The 24,270-nt window shown below is 47.7% G+C and overlaps 1 protein-coding gene across 1 annotated transcript in view; it reads left to right on the top strand.

Annotated features, from left to right (window-relative positions):
• IRAK2 (interleukin 1 receptor associated kinase 2) overlaps nt 1–24,270 on the top strand; it is a 56,224-nt gene that overhangs the window by 4,764 nt on the left and 27,190 nt on the right. Inside the window, exon 2 of the mRNA XM_019984860.2 lies at nt 5,185–5,367. Within this exon, the coding sequence (XP_019840419.2) occupies nt 5,185–5,367 (183 nt within the window). The remainder of the gene's footprint in view (nt 1–5,184; nt 5,368–24,270) is intronic.

The following is a 24,270-nucleotide window of genomic DNA, read 5'->3' as shown; positions in this document are numbered from 1 at the left end:
CCCCAGGTGACAGCTCCTTGCCAAGGCAGCGCTTCATGATTTTCTGTTCAGCACAAGTAATCGTGATTGTCCTTCCAGCCCTAAAGAGTCTTGGCTTCTGCAAGTCTCTTTTTTATTGTTGAGGTTGAAAGACCTTACTGCAAATTCCACAATTGATTCTTTTTTTTTCTTTAATGGCATTCTAGCGTTTTACTATTACAGATAATGCCAGTCATTTTAGAAGCGATCATCCCTTAGGGGAGATTGTGATACTGGGGAATGGAGGTGGAAAAATCCATCAAGTGATGCAAAAATCATACAGTCACAAATATGCAAACTCTTTGGATTTGACAATTTTGGCAGATAACATGTTTGCCTCCTGTTTGTTTCCCTATGATTGTGACTGCATTGATGTTTCCCCTTGGGGGAAAACAGGCTTCTTACTGTTTGACTCATTCCTGCTGCATTTCGAGGGGTCCTGGGGCAGGGATTCCTTTGTTAGATGGCTCCTGTTCCTCCTCTCTCATGCATGCACCAGTCTTCGTGTACAGCCCTGCTTTGTCCCTGCCCAGCTGTGTGACTTCAGGCAAGTGACTGCCTCTCTCTGAGCCTTTAGTTTCCTCATCTGTAAAATGGGGATGAGTTGCTGAGAGTCTTAGGGGACAAGACACTCTCCCTTTCCCACAACCAGAAAGGAGTCTGGTTAGTCCAGACAAGGAGCACTTCATACAAGGGCGGATCATTTCAGGAGACTGTTCCCTCTCTGCTCCAGAGAGCTTTGCAGATGGGCAAGGTTTTTCCCTGAGTCCTGCAGGACTCAGGATCCCAGACCAAAAGGGATGGTCATCACGTAGTGTTAACCTTCGGGGATGAAAGCAGGTTTTCATAGAGTATAGATGGCTTAACAATTACAGCGAGCATTTATATCTCAGGTATGTTATCCTATATGTATAACTAATCTAATCCTTGCAACAACCGCTGAAGCAGGTGGCATTGTTTTCCTCATTTGAAAATGAGGAAACTGGGGCACAGGGAGAGGTGAGGAGGCGCCTTCCCTAAGCACACTGCAAATAAGTAGCAGAGAGAAGATCTGAACCCAGGCCTCAGAATCCAAGGTCTAGGGACTTGGTGGTCCAGTGATTAAGACTCTGCACTCCCAATGTAAGGGACCTGGGTTTGAACCCTGGTCAGGAAACTATATCCCACATGCCACAATTAAAGATCCCGAGAGCCGCAACTAAGATCTGGTGCAGCCAAATAAATATTAAAAAAAAAAAAAAAAGAATCCGAAGTCTGGTCCCTAAGCCTGTGATTGTAACATCCATCCTGTTGACATAAGCATGTATTTTTATTTCTGATAGAAGAGTCTACAAGAGTATAACCAGTGCTTTCCTTGGGGTCTTCCAAGTGGGGTGATCATGGGGGCTTTGATTTTCTCCCAGTTTCTGAATGTTCCACATGTGATGACCAGGTTGTGAGTGTTGGGCAAAGAGCCAAGGACTCAGCAGGGCACTCGGCAGTGACTCATCCCACTAAGATCTGTATCTTGTCTTAACCCTGATTTCAGGGTCTTGTTAAATGCTGGCAGGTTAGTGCTGTGAGAGATGTCACTTTCACAGAGCTACAGTGTCCACACTGCAGGGCAACTCCGGGTTTAATTCCTCTTCCTCCCACGTTGCCCGTGAGGAAAGTGCAGCTCACAGAAGTGAGGGCTGCCGCAGTGGAGCCCTGGGGGCGGCTTCTGTTCCTCCCATGACATCATGCTGCCTCCAGAGAGTGGGAGGTGAACCTGTGGACAGACCTTGTGTGCATGGAGGGCTGGGAAGAAGGGGTTCCTTCCTCTTCCCTCCACTCTTTTGTCTCTGCCACTGGAAGCGGCCCCTGACCCTGCTGACATCACATCCCACGGACCAGAAATCTGGTCTGGGGTTTCCAGTGACTAAGGTTGCAACTCAAGAACTTTCCATCTCTAACTGGGCAGTTCTCCCAGAGGCTTTCTCTCTGTGGGAGGCTGTCACAACCTTCCCCATTCCTCCAGAGGAACAGGGACTGTCCAATAAGATCATGTCCCTCCCCGGCTCTGAGGTATTTCATGGTGTCCTGGTGTCTGTGGCTCTTAGGATCAGGTTCAGACTGCAGCCTGGCATTCGAACTCCATTGTTCTGTGATCCTGGGCTCTTGTCTTGCTCTTCCCCACTCAGTTCACTTAATGTTTGTATATTTTCAAACAGAAAAGCTCTGTGGACTTCGGGTTGACTCACCACTGTATCTCTGGGACTTGTCATAGGCCTGGAGCGCAATAATATTTTGTTGAATGAATGTATGACTTGATGTTTCACATAGGTTTCTGAAATCCTGAAACTGAAGTCTGATTGTTTGTGTCCTAGTTTAAAAATAAATAAATAAATGCCTGCCTCATTTCAGGAAACTCAGCAGAATACTATGTGACCACTCAAGAATGCTAAATATGAAGAGCTTGTAACCAACTTGAAAAATGCTTACAGTATAATGTTAGTAAATAAGGTCTAGATACACATTCTGTCTTACGGTCTGGAACAACTGCATCCAGAGGCACACCTGTATGTTTTGGGGGAGAGTCTTAGAAGTGGAAAGTATCCTAGTGGGATGCTGTGTCATTTATTAGCTTTTTTGCCCCTGCGTTTTCCAAGTTTTCTTTAGCAAACAACCATTAACTTTATAATAAAAATGAAAAGAAGGAAGGCATTAGTTTTAGTATTGTAGACAGCGCGTGCATGCTCCATTGCTTCAGTTCAGTTCAGTTTATTTGCTCAGTCGTGTCCGACTCTTTGCGACCCCATGAATCGCAGCACGCCAGGCCTCCCTGTCCATCACCAACTCCCGGAGTTCACCCAGACTCAAGTCCATTGAGTCAGTGATGCCATCCAGCCATCTCATCCTCTGTCGTCCCCTTCTCCTCCTGCCCCCAATCCCTCCCAGCATTAGAGTTTTTTCCAGTGAGTCAACTCTTCGCATGAGGTGGCCAAAGTACTGGAATTTCAGCTTTAGCATCATTCCTTCCAAAGAAATCCCAGGGCTGATCTCCTTCAGAATGGACTGGTTGGATCTCCTTGCAGTCCAAGGGACTCTCAAGAGTCTTCTCCAACACCACAGTTCAAAAGCATCAATTCTTCGGTGCTCAGACTTCTTCACAGTTCAACTCTCACATCCATACATGACCACAGGAAAAACCATAGCCTTGACTAGACGGACCTTTGTTGGCAAAGTAATGTCTCTGCTTTTCAGTATGCTATCTAGGTTGGTGATAACTTTTCTTCCAAGGAGTAAGTGTCTTTTAATTTCATGGCTGCAGTCACCATCTGCCGTGATTTTGGAGCCCCAAAAAATAAAGTCTGACACTGTTTCCCCATTTATTTCCCATGAAGTGATGGGACCAGATGCCATGATCTTCGTTTTCTGAATGTTGAGTTTTAAGCCAACTTTTTCACTCTCCTCCTTCACCCTCATCAAGAGGCTTTTTAGTTCCTCTTCACTTTCTGCCATAAGGGTGGTGTCATCTGCATATTGAGGTTATTGATATTTCTCCCGGCAATCTTGATTCCAGCTTGTGTTTCTTCCAGCCCAGCATTTCTCATGATGTACTCTGCATATAAGTTAAATAAGCAGGGTGACAATATACAGCCTTGATGTACTCCTTTTCCTATTTGGAACCAGTCTGTTGTTCCATGTCCAGTTCTAACTGTTGCTTCCTGACCTGCATACAGGTTTCTCAAGAGGCAGGTCAGGTGGTCTGGTATTCCCATCTCTTTAGGAATTTTCCACAGTTTATTGTGATCCACACAGTCAAGGGCTTTGGCATAGTCAATAAAGCAGAAATAGATGTTTTTCTGGAACTCTCTTGCTTTTCCCATGATCCAGCGGATGTTGGCAATTTGATCTCTGGTTCCTCTGCCTTTTCTAAAACCAGCTTGAACATCTCAAAGTTCACGGTTCACGTATTGCTGAAGCCTGGCTTGGAGAATTTTGAGCATTACTTTACTAGCATGTGAGATGACTGCAATTGTGCGGTAGTTTGAGCATTCTTTGACATTGCCTTTCTTTGGGATTGGAATAAAAACTGACCTTTTCCAGTCCTGTGGCCACTGTTGAGTTTTCCAAATTTGCTGGCATATTGAATGCAGCAGTTTCACAGCATCATCTTTCAGGATTTGAAATAGCTCAACTGGAATTCCATCACCTCCACTAGCTTTGTTTGTAGTGATGCTTTCTAAGGCCCACTTGACTTCAGTCATGTCCATCTCTTTCCGGCCTGCCAGGCTCCTCTGTGCATAGGATTTCCCAGGCAAGAGTACTGGAGTTGGTTGGCAAGCCCTCCTCCAGGGGCTCTTCCCAAGTCAGGGATCTAACCCAAGTCTTCTGCATCTCCTGCATTGCAGGTGAATTTTTTACTGCTGAGCCACCAGGGAAGCCCATTGTAGACAGTAGCCCCCTGTACATTGTACACTGCTTCAGAGTTGGCAGAGTGCTTTTTAGATCCATGGCTCTCTTGCTCCTTGTAACAGTTTTATGAGGATGGCGGGCTGTGGATTCATTGATTGATTCATTCAGTTCTCCCTGCCAGGGCTGGGACTTAGAGGTGACGAGAATGAGATACCCAGGGCAAAACTATAGGTGGCATCTACTCTCCAGCTGCTTCAGGGGCAGGACCAGCCCCGAGAGTGAGCACTTCCTTAACGTTTGCCCCCTGGCTGCCTCCACGGCCTCACTTTGGTCCTGGCCCTGCCCCCACTCTGTGCCGGGCCTTCTTCTCTGTCCTGAGGCTCTAACAGTGCCTACATGGGGCTTCTGTTTGGAAGGGAAGACAGACAAAGTTCTTTCACCTTCTGTTACACTTGAGGAAACCGAGGCTCCCATCCCCCTGGGCAAGTGTCTTGCCCATAGCAAATAAGCAGCTAAAGCTCAAGGCCCCTGACCCTCTTGTCCAGTGGTTTTTCTCCTAAGTCTTGCATGGCCACCCAGGGTGACATTTACATTCAAGTGTGAGTATGCTGGTCCTGGTGGTGTTGAATGACTTGGGCTGCCGGTGGAGCCCAACTCATGGTGGAATTTCAGGTAGAGTGAGGGGCAGGTGGCTTTGTGATGGACAGAGCCGGGCCAGCATGGGGTCCCTCTGGTGGAGGGACTGCCCTTCTGACTCTTAAGTATTTTTTCGTGCTCACCTTCCAGCCTCCTACGTGATCACAGACCTGACCCAGCTGCGGAAGATCAAGTCCATGGAGCGGGCCCAGGGTGTGAGCATCACACGAGAGCTACTGTGGTGGTGGGGCATGCGGCAGGCCACCGTCCAGCAGCTGTTGGACCTCCTGTGCCACCTGGAGCTCTACCGCGCCGCCCAGATCATCCTCAACTGTGAGTCCCCACAGTCCCCTCACAGCCAGCAGGAACTGCGCTTTCTGGCCTTAAAAGCTTTCCTGATCTTAAAGACATTTCTTACCACCCAAGTAAGAAATTAATAACAGTGGTCACCCCCAGGGAGAGGAATGGTGCAGCCAGGGAAGCAGGAGTTGGAGAGAGATTTTATTTTATTGATTTTTTGATTGTCAGTCTCTTTTAAATGTCATCTTTTAAATGTTGGTTCTCTGTTGCAAAAATAAATAGAAGTTTAAAAATAGCTATAACATAACAATTCAAGAAAGTCGGCAGTAAAAATTATTTATATCCTCATCCTGTTTCCCAATTTGGCATCCCAAGAAGTAACCACTAGTTACAATTTCTTGTCTGTTTTCCCAGAAATTTTCTAGGCAAATGTTTATATGTATCTGCAATGCTTTTAATACAAATGGCAGAGAGAAGACCATGCACTCAGACGGCCCCTTTGTTTTCACCTGGCAGTTGATCTTCCAGGCTGTTTCATATTGAGATCTTTTGTCAGCAGTGACATTGTATTCCTATGACATACTGTATGGCGATTTATTGATGGGTGTTCAGGCTGCTTCTAGCAGTTGCCTATTGTATACAGTGTTGGGACACACACCGCATTTGCACACATGTGAATCTAGTTGTGGGATGGTTTTCCCAACATTGGAATGGCTGCGTTGAAAGTTTGCATATTTTAAGTTTTGATGAGTTCAGTACCAGTGTTACAAACTGCCCCCCTACAGATATGGCCATGGTGGGACTATATTAACAGGTAATAAATAATAACCTCCTTACCTTGAAGGGTGTCAGTGAAACTGAAAAAATAGAATATGTCAAGGGCCTGGTGTTCAGCCAGTGTTCAGCAGAGGCAGGGGGATGGGGGGGGGGGCTGATAATCTACACTGGACCCCCCAGCCCCATGTTCCCAAAGAGACCCTTTCAGTGTGGGGCAGTGGGCCAGGCCTCACAGGAATTTACTGAGCCCCTGCCCAGTGCCTGGTGCTGTCCGAGGTCCTGGAATACAGGTGGGAAAGCAACAGGTCCTCTGTTCTCATGGAGAGCATAGTGATGGGGAGACGGCAGACAGGAAAACAAGTAAAAATAAAGGGAGGGAGTGACTGAGTAGGGGAGCCTTCTAGAACATGGTGGTCATGAAAGGCCCATCTGAGGAGGTGAAGTTGGAGGAGTGAAAAGAAGGCACCTGTGAGAGGAGTTGGAGTAAGAGAACCCAGGGGAGAGGGAACAGCCTGTGTGAAGGCCCAGGGGTGTTGAAGGAACTAGCAAAAAGCTGGTGTGAGAGGTAGACAGCAGGGCATTCAGAGCCCCACCGGCCTGTGGGAGACCTGTGGGCCCTGAGCTGGGAATAACCTGACTGAACCAACAGACCTCAGTTCAGCACCTGCCTTCTGGAATCAGGGAGGGCTTCCAGGAGGAGGAGTAGGGGCTTAGAGCCTTCCATCCTCAGAGATAAATCAGGAGCTAGCAGGGTGGCCTATAGGTGGAGACACACAGTGGTTGGTGTGACTAACACCTGTCCTGTGTAACTGCTTGCAGATCCCTCTTTGGCTTGTCTGCAGCCCCAGAACCTGACATGTGGTACACTCTGAGTTGAGTAGATGTGCTTTCAAACATTTTTCATGTTTTGATAGAATTAGTGATAAACTCTAAATGGGATCAAAAAGAGGTGAGGAAATTTGTGCCTGTCCAAGGATGCTAAAGAGAAAGAGAGGGGAAAAAAGAGAGAGTTGTGGAGAACGGGGACTGCAGAGTGGAGCAGGAAAGCTGTTGTTGGGTCAGGTCAGCCAGAATGGAGGGACCTCGGCTCAGGCCACTTTGGAGAGGACACCTGTTTAGGGTACTGGGATGCTGCAGGGGTGTCTGGAGGCCTAGGGAAATTGAGGAATTGAGACACATCTCTTGTTGGACACACCAGTTTGCCATTGACGTCAGAAACTGACTGTTGACTAATCTTGAACATATTCTTAACAATTTGAGGTCAACACACAGCTTAATGCCAGATTCAGAGAAACACACTCATTGCAGTGTGACCATCTGAAGCTGACACTGACTAGGCACTTTTGAGGTGCCAGGCACTGAACTTGGTTCCTCCCAGAACCCCCTCGAGGTGGGTGCTCTAAGGAGCCCCTTCTCCCACTAAGAGGACACTGAGGTCAGGAATGGCTCAGAGCCTTCCCCAAGGGCACAGGTCTGGTCACACCCAGGCGCGTCTGGATCAGAGTCCTCATTCTTAGCTTTTCTCATGGGAACTTCACTGCACGCAGTGTTTGGTCTTCCAGGAAACAGTAATAGTTATCTGTCAGCCTTTCTTCCTAGAACTTTACTCAGTTCCCTGCTTTCCTGTTCCAACCGCCTGTAACCTCTCAGGACTGTGAGAGTCTGCCTCTGTTCCCCAGTCCTCCTTGGCTCTGATTAAAATTGCCTGAGGAAGAGACATTTGTTTTGGGATTTCGGTTGTGTTTTCACTATTGCTTTCAGTCCTCAGGCAATACACTTCCCCTTTCCGTATCTTGGGGGTTTTTTGGGTTTTGTTTTTCTGTGGTTTGTTTTTTTTTTTAATTAAAAAAAAAAAGGTGCCATAAATCTTGGTCACTTTTTGAAATTGAATACAAAAGGCATGAGTGAGGCATATTAAATTTCTGTTATTCCAGCCAATTGGATCAGTTTTCCCTTCCCTAATTGTAACATTGCTTTTGTTTAGTCCATGCGTCCTGTGGGCCTCTGTGCTATCCCATGGACTGTAGCCCACCAGGCTCCTCTGTCCGTGGGATTTCCAAGGCAAGAATACTGGAGTGGGTTGTCATTTCCTTCTCCAGGGAATCTTCTTGACCCAGGGATTGAACCCGCATCTCTTGCATTGGCAGGTGGATTCTTTACCCCTGTGCCACCTGGGAAGCCCTAATGGTAGCATTAGTTAAACCTTGCTTTGCATTTACTTTGTGTCAGGCTAGTGTATTCTCCTCGGTTCTGTCTCGTCACAACAAAGATTTGGAGCGATGGACATTAAAGCCCTCGGCGCGTCACAGCTCTCGGGTCTTGGACAAACCGTATTATAGCTCTTAGACAAATCAGTGTTACAGCTCTATTTCATTTAGAAGATAGCAGGAGGATCCATCCCCGAAGTGTGAGGGCATGCCAACCCAAAGACACGAAGAGAAGAGAGTGGAGAAGCGCACCAGCTCCCGGGGGAGAGAGAGAGAAAGAGCTCGCTTTGGCTCCTCCTTTTATGTTTTTTCCTCCCCCTGGGCCTGCCCTATGCAAATTGGGCTTAGCCAGGAGTGCTGTTTGTTCTTCCTGAGGTCTTCACACCAGTCCTCGGACCTTCCTTTGTTCTATTTTTGCGGGCTTTTCCCTTCCTTGTCTTTTAGCCATTTTGGACTCCTGTTTTCTATTCTAACTACCTAACACTTGCTGAAGATTGTTTATGAGCTTGCTCAGCTGCCCATAGCAGTTTGAGAACCTAACTTCTGCCCACCACTTTTCAGATAACTTTAAGACTAGGTTTGACTAAAACAGAACTTGAGAACCAGACACCAAAAGTCCCACATATAAAGCCTCAGAGACTTAAGACTCTAGGTAATATATTTGTATTTAGCAGAGACCTTCCGAAGGTTGTACCTGAACCAAAAGGCTGAGTGTGGGGTTCACGGAGGGCCATACGTGTGTCCTGTCTCTTGAAATCATGTCCTTCAAAGAGCTGAGTGTGTGGGTCTCTGTTCCTTGATATTTTCTCAGCCTTAATTGCCAAGACCATTAATATTCAATTGTCAGACATTAAATGTTATAAGAATTAGAATAAACTAGTACAGAAGCCTTACCATTGCTTTTTCTGGCAAATCTGCTTGCCAGGGTCAACCTTTTTTACTCCTTTAGCTGTTTCTTGGTAGTTTCCTATATTAGCGTCCCAGGTTTATTGCTGTTACTAAGGGCAGACTACAGTGATTTAAATAAGACTTAAACAAGACTGTGCCTCCACACATGCCTTCCAGCCAACAAGAAAGGCACGATCCCCTGGGAATTGCAGTGTAACCTCCCTTCACAGACCATTGGCCAGGGTTGATCACATGATCACATGTAGTTGCAAGGGAAGCTGGGAAATGGGATCTGTAGCTGGGAGCCTGTGTGCACAACTTAAGTGTCTATTACTCTAGAAGATGAGGGGATACATGTTGGAGGGACAGCTGTCTTCCTTTGGCCCTTTGCTTTGGGCCACCCTAATATCTGTATGTATCCTTTTTCCCACAAACACAACATGCTCACCCTTTCCCCAAGGGAGTCTCTTTCGGCAAGGGGAGTGAGTCCTTTGCTTGGTCCATCTGGCAGCCCCTTGTTCTTTTAGTTGACCAGTGATTCTTAAAGTGTATTCCTTAGACTTCTAAGGCTTAGCTTCCCCTGGGAACTTGTTAGAAATTCAGGTTCTTGGGCCTTACCTCAATTGCCAGTGTAGATAAAGTTAAGAACTGCTGTTCCAGCACCTGGTTCTCTGATTTCTGACCCTGTTTTGAGGGGTGGGGTAGGTATTGGTGGAGCTTCCCTGCTTCCTGTTCTCTGTGGTCTCATCAGAAGTGGGAACTTCTGATAAGGCTGCCCTTATAGGGGGCTACATGGCTTTTATAGCGCTCTTTCTGCTGGGGAGAAGTGGTTTGGGGGCCTCAGAGAAGCTGTGGGGTCAAATAATGGCCAGCTTTTGTCACACCAGGCTTGTGGTTTCTTTGGCAATACATTTCCCTCAAAATGCTAGAAATTTCTGGTCTCTTGGCTTCTAATCAGTTGTGTATGTGATAACCACAGCTAATGATCCAGCCTAGATAGCTTACTTCTTAGCCCTGAAAGGTTTGCTCTTTTATTTAGTGGCCTATGTATTCAGCCTGCACCTCGCCCACCCCCCCACTTCCTCCTAATTTAAGGTGCATACCTGGAGCCTCCCCTGAGGCCACCTGAAACAACTTGGATGGGATGGAAGTGTTCTTCTTTGGACTCTTGCTTCTGGGCTCTGTGTCTGGCAGATAGTGGTGGACTGAGAATTAGATCAGTGGTGGACTGAGAAGTGTGAATTAGAAAGGTTGGGGCCATGCTATCACCTCCTGCTGGGACTTTCCCTTTGGGACCCCTGACAGGGGACGTGGTTCTTGGTCAACTTGGATTTTCTACTGCAGGCCGCATCATCATTTTCATCTCCGCTTTAACATGGTCTGGCTCCACAGGAGTTCTTCTGCCTTTGTTGGAGGTCTCTTGAAAAAGAAGCCACATACACCAACCCTCAGAACATTTTCAGCTTCTCCATTTAGAGTTACGGGATTGCTTAGCACATGGACTGCCTTCCGAGGATCACAGGTGACAGTTTTGCTTTGGTATGAGGAGAGTAATCAGCTTTCCAGCCTGCCATACCTGGGTCCTTGCCACCTCTAACATTATTATATTGATCTGACTCCTATGTTTTGTGCTTAGCCATTCAGTCGTTTCCGACTCTTTGAGACCTTATGGCCTGTAGCCCGCCAGGCTCCTCTGTCCATGGGGATTCTTCAGGCAAGAATGCTGGAGTGAGTGGCCATGCCCTCCTCCAGGGGATCTTCCCAACCCAGGGATTGAACCCAGGGCTCCTACATTGTAGGTGGATAATTTACCAGATGAGGTACCAGCGAAACCCTGGCTCCTATAAGAAAGGCCAAAATAACAACGAGTTAAACTAAAAGAAGATTTCTCTCCATTAGTAGTGTGTGTGTTGGCAAAAAGGCTGATAGGGTGGATCCACAGTGTCAGGGATTCAAGGTTTTTTTCTACCTTATCCTGCTATCCTGAACATGTGGTTTCCAGCTTGTGGTTTGAGATACTCTCTTCAGCTCCTCTTCTCTTTTCCATATTCCAGGCAGCAGAAAGGGGTGGGGACTTTTCTTTCCTTCTAAGGGTTTAAGCTGAAAGAGGTACTTTTATCACTTCATTCAGTTCAGTTCAGTTCAGTCGCTCAGTTGTGTCCGACTCTTTGTGACCCCATGAACTGCAGCACGCCAGGCCTCCCTGTCCATCCCGGAGTTCACCCAAACTCATGTCCATGGCGTCGGTGACGCCACCCAGCTACCTCATCCTCTGTCATCCCCTTCTCCTCCCACCTTCAATCTTTCTGAGCATCAGGGTCTTTTCCAATGAGTCAGTTCTTCGTGCCACTCGAGTGTATGTTCCTCGGTTCTTTGTCTCATCACAACAAAGACTTGGAGTGACAGACATTAAAGCCCCCTCAGCGTGTCACAGCTCTCAGGTCTTGGATAGACCGTGTTATAGCTTTCAGGTCTCGAATGGACCATGTTATAGCTCTTAGACAAATCAGTGTTACAGCTCAGTGTTACAGCTCTATTTTATTTAGAAGATAACAGGAAAATCCATCTTCGAAGCGTGAAGGCACATCGATCCAAAGACACGAGGAGAAGAGCTCCCCAGCGTGGTGGGGAGAGAGAGAGACCTAGCTTTGGCTCCTCTTATATGTTTATCTCTCCCTGGGCCTGTCCTATGTAAATTGGGCCAGCCAGGAGTGTTTGTTGTACCTGAGGTCCTCGCTCTGGTCCTCGGACCTTCTTTTGTTCTATTTTCGCGGGCTTTTCCCTTCTTTGTCTTCTAGCCACCGCCATTTTGGACTCCTTTTCCCTATTCTACCTACCTAACATTCGCATCAGGTGGTGAAAGTATTGGAGTTTCAGCTTCAGCATCAGTCCTTCCAGTGAACACTCAGGACTGATTTCCTTTAGGATGGACTGGTTGGATCTCCTTGCTGTCCAAGGGCCTCTCAAGAGTCTTCTCCAACACCACAGTTCAAAAGCATCAATTCTTCGGCCCTCAATTTTCTTTATAGTCCAACTTTCACATCCATACATGACTACTGGAAAAACCATAGCCTTGACTAAACAAACCTTTGTTGGCAAAGTAGTGTCTTTGCTTTTTAATATGCTGTCTAGGTTGGTCGTAACTTTCCTTCCAAGGAGTGTCTTTTAATTTCATGGCTGCAGTCATCATCTGCAGTGATTTTGGAGCCCCAAAAATAAAGTCTGCCACTGTTTCCACTGTTTCCCCATCTATTTGCCATGAAGTGATGGGACCGGATGCCATGATCTTCGTTTTCTGAATGCTGAGTTTTAAGCCAACTTTTTCACTCTCCTCTTCCACTTTCATCAAGAGGCTCTTTAGTTCTTCTTCACTTTCTGCCATAAGGGTGGTGTCATCTGCATATCTGAGGTTATTGATATTTCTCCCGGCAATCTTGATTCCAGCTTGTGCTTCATCCAACCCAGCATTTCTCATGATGTACTCTGCATGTAAGTTAAATAAGCAGGGTGACGATATATAGCCTTGACGTACTCCTTTTTCTATTTGGAACCAGTCTGTTGTTCCATGTCTAGTTCAAACTGTTTCTTCCTGAACTGCATACAGATTTCTCAAGAGGCAGGTCAGGTAGGCTGGTATTCCCATTTCTTCATTAAGTTCTATTAACTAGAACCTAGTCACATGACCATAATTAGCTGCAAGGGAAGTCTGAATGTAGCTTAAAAATGTAGTTTTTATCCAGGCAGCTGTCTGTCTAGCTAAAACTTCTAAAACTAGAATGTAGGAACTCATTCCTACATGTCAAAACATCCCGACATTCTAGAATGTAGCTAAAACTAGAATGTAGGAAGACAAGGGGAATGGATATTCTCACCACATTTGCACTATCTCTAAATAATGTGCTTATCCTGTTCTTTTCATATATATCAATTTAAATATTATCCATTAACTTCCTAGAAGAGAATTTGGCTCTACATGTTGCAGTAAAAAGGGAAAAAGAGGTATGAGTTTTTCTTTTTCCCTTTTCTGGGAACAAAGAAGATAAAGATAAAAATCAGCGAGCAGGCCTGAGCATTCCTTGTTTTTTTTAGTCTCAGTTCAGTTCAGTTCAGTCACTCAGTCGTGTCTGACTCTTTGCAACCCCATGAATTGCAGCATGCCAGGCCTCCCTGTCCATCACCAACTCCCGGAGTTCACTCAGACTCACGTCCATCGAGTCAGTGATGCCATCCAGCCATCTCATCCTCTGTCGTCCCCTTCTCCTCCTGCCCCCAACCCCTCCCAGCATCAGAGTCTTTTCCAACAATGAGTCAACTCTTCCCATGAGTTGGCCAAAGTACTGGAGTTTAAGCTTCAGCATCATTCCTTCCAAAGAAATCCCAGGGCTGATCTCCTTCAGAATGGACTGGTTGGATCTCCTTGCAGTCCAAGGGACTCTCAAGAGTCTTCTCCAACACCACAGTTCAAAAGCATCAATTCTTTGGTGCTCAGCTCTCTTCACAGTCCAACTCTCACATTCATATATGACCACTGGAAAAACCATAGCCTTGACTAGACGGACCTTTGTTGGCAAAGTAATGTGTCTGCTTTTCAATATGCTATCTAGGTTAGTCATAACTTTTCTTCCAAGGTCTACTGATCTTAATTTTGCATGTCAGTAACTAAGTTTGCTTTTGTGCCCCTTAACTCTGCAGGAGCTACAGTGCACATTTTCTTCTTTGACTCTATGCTAAATACATCCCCTATCTGGTGTTTACCCTTTCAACACCCTTCCCCTTGTAGTTACACATCAAAAAGAGGGCCGCAGAGCCCCCCAACTATCAGACTCAATTATTGGATTACCAGTGCCAGTTTATGACTGTCTTTGAAACAACTCGAGAGGAAGAAATCAAGATCCTATCACCTTTGTTCCTCATCACCATCTCATGACTGCAAGCCCTTGCCTTATAGAAGTCCCTAGACTCCTCATGGAGGAGGGACGCAGTTCTGGGGGCGTGAGCCTACTATGTTCCCCTGTCTACTGGCTGAGAATAAAAACCATCTTTCTATTTCCTCCAAACTCTGTCTCCGTATTTTTTATTTAACTTTGGTGGGCAGAGAAGGCCAAGATTTTGGCCGGCCACATACACACCTCTTCTCCCCGTTCCTCCAAATACATTTACAGCAATACATTTATATCCTCTGTAATCTGTAGATGGATTTTTAGTTCCTCTATAGTCTGTAGGTTGTTGTTCTAACTTTTAACGAATATCATTACATATTTAATGAATTTTCCATCAGCTCTAGACAGTGTCCCCCCCCCCCTTTTTTTTCAAGATATCTTTTGATGTGGACCATTTTTAAAGTCTTCATTGAATTTGTTACAACTTATTTTCTGTTTTCTGTTTTGGTTTTTTGGCCAAGAGGGATTTTAGCTCCCTTACCAGGAATCAAATCTTCTTAACCACTGGACCACCAGGGAAATGCCTAGGCAGTACCTCTTGATGGTTCACTTTGTGAGATGAAGTGACTTTACCTTGCCCTTTATTACTCTCCCCTCTCCGCTTTCACCTCCTGACTTCTGGCAGAGACCAGACATAAAGTGACTTTCCATGGATGTCTTCACATCCAGGCTCTTCTGAGCCCACAGGGAAGAGCAGGGTCTTAAGTGAGAGCCCACAGGGAAGAGCAGGGTCTTAAGTGAAGCCCCAGTCTCTGAGTCAAGATAGGAAGAGGAATGGGGCCTTTGTATTGCATTGAAAAATGTCTTTTTGTGATGGGGAAAGTACCGTATGCATAGGATATCCCCAGGGTGACTCATGGCTTAGAGTAGCATTTCCCAAATCACGTGCCCGTGTGCTCCAGCAAGTTACCTCCTACAAACAAAGGGTTCATGAAAAAATAAACTTGGGCAATCTGTATGCTTTATCAGTGCCCCCTAAGATACACACCAATGTTTTAAGGCTCTGATAAGTTCTGTAGCAAAGGAACCTATTTAGGCCAGTATTTTCCATTTACATTTGACTATGGGAGCCCTCTTTTCATTTGATACTTATTAATATTCCCACGGAATCAGTACACTGTGGGAGTCACTGCTCTAGTAAATGGTGGCCACGGTGCAGTTGTTGGGCATCCCAGGGGGGCCTCATAATGGAGAACCTGGGGCATCAGGGGCGGCATTCACATGGTCAGGCCAGCATCAGAAGAGTCTGACCCTGGGACCTAGGTTCAATCATCACCCTGGGGCTTAAAACCTGAGCATCCTTCTCCTGATGGGGACTTTTCCTGACCACCAGGCTTAGGGAGAGGGCTGTGTGCTGGCATCTGGGGGTCTCAGGAGCTGGAATCAAGGCAGAGGCCAAAGTATCAGAGCTGTGGCTTCCCGCCAGAGGTAGGTTGGTTGTCATTGCAGCTGAGCTTCGGAGCTGATGAAATGCCACTAAGGTGGGCACGGGAGCTGAACCCGCCAACAGCAGTGGTCTGATGGCTCTAGCTCTGAGCATGAAGGCATGAAACCAGCTATGCCTGACCTGTGAGGTGAAACTCTCCCTTGTTCTTCCTCATAGGGAGTTAGATACACAGAATCTGGAGAAGAGAGTCAGCAGTGAACTGAGGCATGTTATCAAGTGCCCACCATGTGCTAGGTGCCGAGGACACAGCAGTGAAAACACAGACTAGATCTCCGACCTGAAGGAGTTTGCAGTTTAGTTGAGAGCTGGATATGAACAGGATGCTGGCATAGAGATGGGTACCCAGCCGCAGCAGGAGTGCTCAAAGGAGAAATGTAGGTAGGTAGGTAGGAGGGTGGGAGAGGGGAAGTTTTGATTTCATCTGGGGAAGCTTCCCTGAGGAACTGAAACTTGAGTCTCCACTCAAAGGACGGGTTGGCCAACCACACAGGCATTTGCAGGCAGAGGGAACAGCGTGTGCAAAGGCCTGGTGGTGGAAAGGAGTGATGCTTGGCCGTGGTCAGGTCTGCTTTCATCAGGAGTGAAGGGAAGGTTTGGGAGGGAGTATCCCCACTGCTCTGGCCATGGTGGGGAACAGGGGCCTCTGAGGTTCCAGGTGTCAGCTGAATAGGAGAGCAGGAAGCTTCTGGAACCTGAAGGGACTCCAAGGGAGGTGAAGCAGGTTTCTTCTTTCCATCTGCTGCTGTCATCTTCCTGGGAGTTTGTTCTTTCAAGTTTCCCAATTTTCACACGGTCTTTTCTTAGTTGAGCAACCTTCACAGTTTCTAACTTTTGTTTGGTGGCTCAGCCAAAGTCATTTCCTTCCTGGAGCTGGGCTCTTGCTGGGTGGGGAGTTTCTGTCTGTTGTCCAGATTCCTAAAGTGAAATGGAAGAGAACAAACCCTTTCTCTCCCAAAGAGGCTGAGCAGTTGCAAGGACCAGACAGGCCTGGTGTGTGTATTCTCCTGGAGATTTCCCCAACACCCGCTCCTTTCCTACCACTAGGGAACAACAAAGTGTGGGAAGGACTCAGGTCCTAGGACCCCAGGAGACTTGCCCCTGGTGGTGGCACTGCACTGGACCAAGAGCCCCCCTGCCCACTCCCACCACATCCCAGCCAGGAGTCATGTTACCTGAGTGCTAGTTATAACTTGTATTTAGCACCTGATGTGCTGGGCAAGTATATTACCTCACAGATCTTGCTATTTTCATTTCATGGATGAGGAAACTGAGACGCAGGGATTAAGTAAGTCACCCAAAGCCACACAGCGAGTAAGCAATGGGCAGGGAAGGGATGCAGGTCTGCTTGATCTTAACCCTGCTGGGGGACATCACCAGAGGGCATCAAGTCTCACTTTCCCCTCTGAAAAACAGGCGTAGACATTGTCCTGTCTGATTGTCTCATAAACAGGGAAGCTTCAGAACATAAGTGGCACTAGGCTTTCTGAACATCCTTGCTGTGTGACTTAGCATGGTATCCTGACCCTCCTTCCACGCATTAGTGATTCCACTGGAAAAGAGCGAAGCTTTGAGCACTGTAGGTTTCTTGGGAGTCCGTGTGAGCGTGGACAGAGGGGCACATGTGGTGCCTTTCAACCAGTCCCCAGGTTTTCAGAGAGGACGAGTGGGAGCTGGAGGGAGAGGAGCCGCGGTTTACTGAGCTCCTGCTCTATGCCACGCTGTGGAAAGCAGCTCCTCTGGGTTACGAGCATTAGACACATGTTGAGGTTGCCCATTAATCAGGATGGGCTGTGGTATTGCAGTCACAGATAAACCTGGAAATCTTGGTTGTTCAATGTAGCAAAGATTGATTTCTCAGAGTCTAGGGCTGCCTCCTGCCTTCTGGCACTTGGTAGGCCATCAGGAATGCATGGTTTCCACAGTCACTGTAGAGGGAAAGAGACGAATGGACGAGGCTTGCTTTATCCGGGAAGTGACAATGGCATTTCCACTTAACACCTATTGGCCAGAACCAGTCAGTGCCCTCAGCCTAATTGCTAGAGAGGCTGGGGTCTGAGGGGCCAAATGACTGTTTGGTAAGCACCGTCTCAGCTCTAGGGTACCTCAGTTCAAGGGGTTTTTTACAAGATTCCACCTCACTGTGGCCCACGCGGTCTCACAGGGTCTAACCCTCGCCCAGTTCTCTCAGCTCATCTTGGCTACTCCCCCCACCCTCCCATTCATTCAGTTCAACCAGTAGGGTCGTCTTTCATTTTAGGAGATAGACCGAACTATCTTCTGCCTCAGGATTTTTGCACATGCTGTTCCTTCTCTTTACAATGCTGGTCCGTGCCCACCCCCATCCCCCAACTCCCTTGTATTCTTTCCGTGGTTCATCCCTCTCATCTTCTGAGTCTCGACTTAAACGGCACCTGTCCACAGAAGCCTACCCTGGACACCCCATGTAAGTAAGTGTCAGGTACCCCTCCCTTCCTCCAGCTTGTTTTCAGCGCAGAACTCCTCCCAGTTTACAATTAGATATCTTTGAACTATCATGTGGGTTTTGATAACGGTTGGCATCCCCTGTCCCTAACACAATGAGTAAGTGAATGAGGATGGATGAGTCATTTTAGCAGCTGGGGGACAGTTCCAATGGAGGATCCTAGATAGGGTGATTGGGAAGACAGGTCATGCTCTCTGACTTGCCTAACTTCATGTCTAGCTTGAGCTGGGAGTTTCTAGGGGTGTGTGTGTATGGACTTTGGATGCACAGGGAGGGAAAGGAAAAGGAAAAGAGAGGGTCTAGAAAGTTCTGTTTGTCCTGCTGTGGCCAGCTGGCACCTGGGTTCTTCACTTGGGGGCTGAATCACTTTTATTTGCTCTCAAAGGGATCCCTTTAAGCCACATGAGTCAGAATAAACACAAAAAATAAAGACAAATATATAAATACTCCATCACGGTTTACCTTGAGGTAGCACCCCTCAGCCGAGGGCTGTGAAGAGTGGGGGAAATTCCAGACTTGCTCACCGGGGAAATACCTTGCCGGCAGCTGGAATGCCCTTTGCTCAAGCATGTGGCTCCAGGGTTTGCCACTGTATCAAATGTTCCCAAATTGCTGGCCCCTGCGAGAAGATCACAGGGCCCTCTGCCAAGGACCCAGCATGTGTAAGCCTTTCGACCAAAGGAAGTGGGGCCTCCATAAACAAAATATAAGTAAGAGAACTATGTCAGGTTTCACTTTACTGAAGTATTACCTAGAGATAGCAACCGGCCTTTCCCCCCAGAGCTGTCATCTGAATTCAATAGGTTACACATACAGGAAAACACAGGAGGAAAAAACGCCTGACCTAAACTCGGGGGAGATGAGCATAACAATAGTAAATTACAATAGTAGCTTATAACTATTGAGCACTTACTTATTTCATCATCTCTGGGGGCGGATGGCACAGTTCCTCATCCCACTTGTCAGATGAAACTTGGAGAGTTTCCTTTGCCCACAAGCGTAACTGCGGTGTGCATGAGTGAATTCACTGAATTCACTATTGGGCCCCACAGCACATGTGATCTGTGGCTCATTAGAGAGAGTGGAACATCCTAAAAATACAAAGCGGGGAGAAAAAGGAATCAGACCCACTGTTCCCTGGGAACTATGGAGAGAGCGGAGAGAAACGCTTCTTTCTGACCCTTCCTCTGCCCCTTGGAGCTGGAAACTCAATCCTCATCATTCTGGGTTAAACCAACTGTTCTGAGCCTTATCTAGGGAGCTTTTGAAAACATCCAGACTCTGATTTAATTGATCTGAGAACCAACACCTCAACCCCTTGGCATCCACAGCCACCAAAGATGTTACTTTGAGCTTTGGCATCTCCTCCCATTTCTAGGGGTCTCAACAGGAGAACCCCAAGTTGCCTGTCCTCCTGGGTGTGAGCAGGCCAGCTGCCAATGACACAGCGGACAGAAGCAGGGCAGAGCTCTCCTCTATCAGGGCTTCTGTAATACTCAGCGCGACGGCCACTGCACCTTCAAGGCCCTGCCACTGCCCACTGAGACGCACATGTCCATTGGAGGGTTTAAACTGTTGGAACTGTCCATCCCAGATGCTTCCTTCAGAGAATCTAAATTGGGATCAGAGATTCTTCCTCTGTGTCTTTGAGCAGCAAGAGAGGACAGAGAATGACTGAGTCACAGTTTGTGCCCTCTCCCATCACTGGCCCAGCTGTGTATCTGGTTTTATATCTGGTTCCACTGAGTCCTGGGATTGTCCTGGGATAGAAGGGTTATAATGATTCTGACTCCATAGAAGATGCAAATGAAGCTCAGAAGGTTAAAAAATCCAGCCTAAGAGGGGCTGGCTCTGGAAACTTCCCCACACTTCCTCTCACTTCTACTCGGTGATCACAATTCCTATTTTTGGTTCTCATGATACAGCAAAATCAACTTTTTGTGTGCACTCTTTTTGAACATGTAATTGCAGCAGAGAAAAGAGTGCTGTCTCCTGGAAGTGTGAGGCTGCTCCCGTACATCAGTCATAGGAATAAATGATGTCACTGACTTGCTTTTTGGTCTTGGCAGACAGGAAACTGGTGAGATTTAAAGATCATCATGACCCTTTCGTGTGAGCGTTATGTCCTCCTTTGCCCCATCCTGCTCTTGATGTTCTATTTTTATTTCAACGACACTCTGCAGTATGTACTGGCCCAAAGGAGTGGGCGTGGTATCCTCTCAGGTATCACGATCAGTTTCCAGGCAGTAAGAGGGGAAAAGCCACAGTTTCTCCCACTCATGGGTTTGATGGTAGGAAAAGAGACAAGCAAAAGCGTGCCCTGCACCTTCCAATTCAGATCGGACACCAGCAACCCAAGAGTCAAACTGAAGATATGTCATGTTTATGACATGTCATGTCATGTCTGCATCTCAAAACCATCTGAAAACCCAGAGTGCTGAGACGGGGGTTTCACAGGAAACAAGCTTCTCAATTTGATTGCTACCGCAGGCCTGAAGCTGGGCTCCATCAGCTGTCCTCTATGCCCTTGTGTGTGAGTAGGTGGGACTCGAGTGGACTTTAGCTGAAATGCTCTGACGAGTTCAGTTTCAGGCTGGAGCCCCCGCTGGGTGCCACAGGACTGTTCCCTCCCCAGTCCCACACGTTTGCACAGAGCACAGTGCCAGCTGTAGGCTCCCGCATGTCACTGCACACTCTCCTTAGGGTGACAATGTAACGAAGCTGTTTCTGTTCCTGAGGGTGGAGGCCAGAGAGGTCAGCCACTGGTGGGTGGGTGGCCTTGATGTTCCTACCAAATAGATCTTGACCGAGAGGCAAAGATCTGTGCAGAAAGGGAAAGGGGAAAAGGATAAGTCACTGAAGTGAGGTCAGGCCGGGATGGCCACCTTCACTCCCATTTGACTGATGACGAAACAGGCTCAGCCAGGCCTCGGATGGGGGAAGGTGCCAGTTGGGGTGCAGGTGGGACCTTTAGAAGCTGTATATTCAGGAGCATCTCCTGCTGTGGTGGGCTGTCTGGGATCCCCTTCACCAGCAGGCCCGACTGGCCCAGTGCAAGGGGAACTGGAGCCACAGAAGAGCCACCTCTGGCCCTGTGCCTCATACATAGATGTTGTCATGAGGACGGCTTGGATGTGGCCCTTTGAGAAATATGAGACCCACACGAGGCAGTTGGTGGAGAGTGGGGTGTGCCAAGGGGCCATCTCCTCAGGCCAGAGAGGAGAAAAGAGGGCTCTGAGAGGCCCGGGGGCCCCTTCTTCCTAGGCTGTTCGCTTCTGCTCCATATCTTCCCAGGAATCAGTGTTCACTATTGGTGACTGTCCCTGTTGTCACTCTCTACAAGAAACTGTCACCCAGCACCTGAGGAAAGCAGTATATGACACGAGCAAAGACGTGGGAATCCGTGAATCCTGCTGGCAGGGCTGCCCTTGGGGAGGAACCTCGCTTCTGGGATCACAGTTGGGCCAGAAGGGCCTCTCCCTGATGGGATTGGCGTGGGGGCAGCGTGGTGCCTGAGGACCCCAGGTGGGGAGAAATGAAGTGTGTGACCTCTGGGGCCCCCCTATGGGGTGGCGTGAATTTCAGTTTGGGAAGAGGGCAATTCAGTTCGGGAAGATGAAAAAGTTTTGGATGGATGATGGTGATGGTTGGACAGCAGTGTAAATGCACTTTTCTTTTTTAAAATAATGTTTATTTATTTATTTGGCTGTGTCGAGTCTTAATTGTGGCATGCTGGCCCTTCATCGCAGACATGCTGGCTTCTCTCTAGCGGTGTCTAGTGTAAATGCAGTTAATGCCACTGAACTGTAAAATTATTAAGATGATAAATTTTACGTTTTATGTATTTTACCACAACTTAAAAAAACAAATGCAGTAAAACAACAACAAAAAATTGTAAATGATTCAGAGTTAGGTTAAATGAAAACAAAAAGACTCCAGCCTACATTCTTTACACCCAATATGTGGGCTGCTTAAGAGATAACCTGTGGAACTTCCTTGGTGGTCCAGTGGCTGGGACTCCATGCTCCCAACGCACAGGGCCCGGGTTCAATCCCTGGTCAGGGATCCCATGTGCTATAACTAAAATCCTGCATGCCACGACAAAAATTGAAGATCCCACATGACGCAACTGAGCCCCAGCACAGCTGAGTATTTTGTTTTAAGAAAAGAGATAACCCACTATTTTAAAAATATGATACCACCACCACCACCAATGAAGTTCCCATGTTTTGAGCTAATCAGTTAACGTGTGCTGATTCCTCTTAGTCTCGTGGAAGCTGTCCAAAGCCAGCACAGCTGGGAGGTGATGAAACTGGTGTCCCTGCCAAAACCTGGACTCTGAGCAGCTAAGCTCTGCTACTTCTTTATAAGATAAAAGATATCTTATAAGATGCTGTGCTGTGCTTAGTTTCTCAGTCGTGTTCAACTTTTTGTGACCCCATGTACTGTAGTCTGCCGGGCTCCTCCATCCATGGTGATTCTCCAGGCAAGAATATTGGAGTGGGTTGCCATGCCCTCCTCCTGTGGGTCTTCCCAACCCAGGGATCAAACCCAAGTCTCTCGCATTGCAGACGGATTCTTTACCATCTAAGCTACTAGGGAATCCCATGAATACTGGAATGGGTGGCCTATCCCTTCTCCAGGGGACCTTCCTGACCAGGAATTGAACTGGAGTCTCCTGCATTGCAGGTGGATTCTTTACCAGCTAAGCTAACTGGGAAGCCCATCTTATAAGAAAGTTCCATTTAAAGGAATAGTATGTCAGTGACAGTAAAGGAAACAAGGAAAAAGTCACCCATTATCCCTCATTCGGCCTTCGGGATACTTTTGTGCATTCCCTCTGGCCTTTCCTCACTTGCTCGCAAGCTGTTCCCTTTGTCCTGCTTTTCCTCCGGTGGGGCCACGCCAGAGCCGAGCCACCTGCAGAGGGGAACAGGAGTGCTAAGGACAGTGCATTTGAGTGGTTCTGTCCTTGCTGGGTAAATAACAGTGAAACCAGCCCCAGGGTTTGAATCCATCAGCTCTTTGGCTGGGAACAAACCATTTCACCCATCTGAGCCTCAATATGCTCAAAAGTAAAAGGCAGAGATAGCTGTCAGCCACCAGAGATGGTTGAGAACATCAGATAAATCTGCATGGCCTTCCGTGTGCAGTGCCGTGAATTTAGGCATTATTATTGTTCTAGTCCCAGAGCGCCTGTGTGAGAAGTTTGGTTCCGTAGCAATGATTGGTTTTATTTATAGAGAGACACAGTTTGTGTGCCTGCTCAGTCATGTCAGATTCTTTGCGACACCATGGACTGTAGCCTAGCCTAGAATTCTCTATCCATGGAATTCTCCTAGGCAAGAATACTGGAGTGGGTTGCCATTTCCTCCGCCAGGGGATCTTCCAGACCCAGGGATCAAACCTGAGTCTCCTGCATTGGCAGGCAGACTCTTTATCGCTGAGCCGCCCTGGGGAGCCCCAAGACACAGTTTACCTGTTGGAATAAATGCTCCTGCAGACCCAAAGGCTGGAGGTGTTTCGTTGAAGCCCCACCCGCTGCCCATGTGAGAACGAGCGAGTGGCCAGTCTTCCCCACACTTTGGGGTGCTCTGTTTTTTTGGTTCTCAAAAACATATGGGTCCACCTCTCACCACCAGGAGGTGAAGGGCCTTGAACGCAGGGCTGTAGAATTAGGATTTGGTCTGGGAGGCAGTGGGGGGTGGGGGGTGTCAGAGGGTTCATGTGCGGAGTGTGTGTTTTATCCTGTAAGTGGGGAGTCAGATGGGCTCTAAGCAGGGAAGTGGCGGGGCCAGGAAGGTGTCTCAGTAAGATGAGACCTGGGGAGGGCTCTGGAGGCCACTGGAGCTGGAGGCCGGACCAACCTGAGAGGACGGCAGTGCTGGGGGAGGGGAGAGGAAGCCGGTTCTTAGGAGCAGGCTCTGTGGAAGCTGGTGGAAACACACCCTCCAGCACCTTTGGGGTTTCCCAAATCACTGCAGAGAGGAAGTGATTATTCTCAAAAGGCAGCTGACCTCCACCCAGGCTCCTTTAGCCGGTCCTGCCTACTCAGGCTGTGTGATCTCCGACAAGCCACTTAACCTGCTCAGGCCTCAGAGTCTTCATCTCCAGCAGGATGCACTGAAGGACCTTGGGAGGATTTCATGCTTGCAGAACTGGGGCTGACCAGACGTCATGGCTCGCAGTTGACGT

Source organism: Bos indicus, chromosome 22 (assembly GCF_029378745.1).
Source record: "Bos indicus isolate NIAB-ARS_2022 breed Sahiwal x Tharparkar chromosome 22, NIAB-ARS_B.indTharparkar_mat_pri_1.0, whole genome shotgun sequence".
In the NCBI taxonomy this organism is placed as follows: domain Eukaryota; kingdom Metazoa; phylum Chordata; class Mammalia; order Artiodactyla; family Bovidae; genus Bos; species Bos indicus.
Note: the sequence above shows the minus strand (reverse complement) of the source record. Positions and strands in the feature narration are given on the sequence as shown.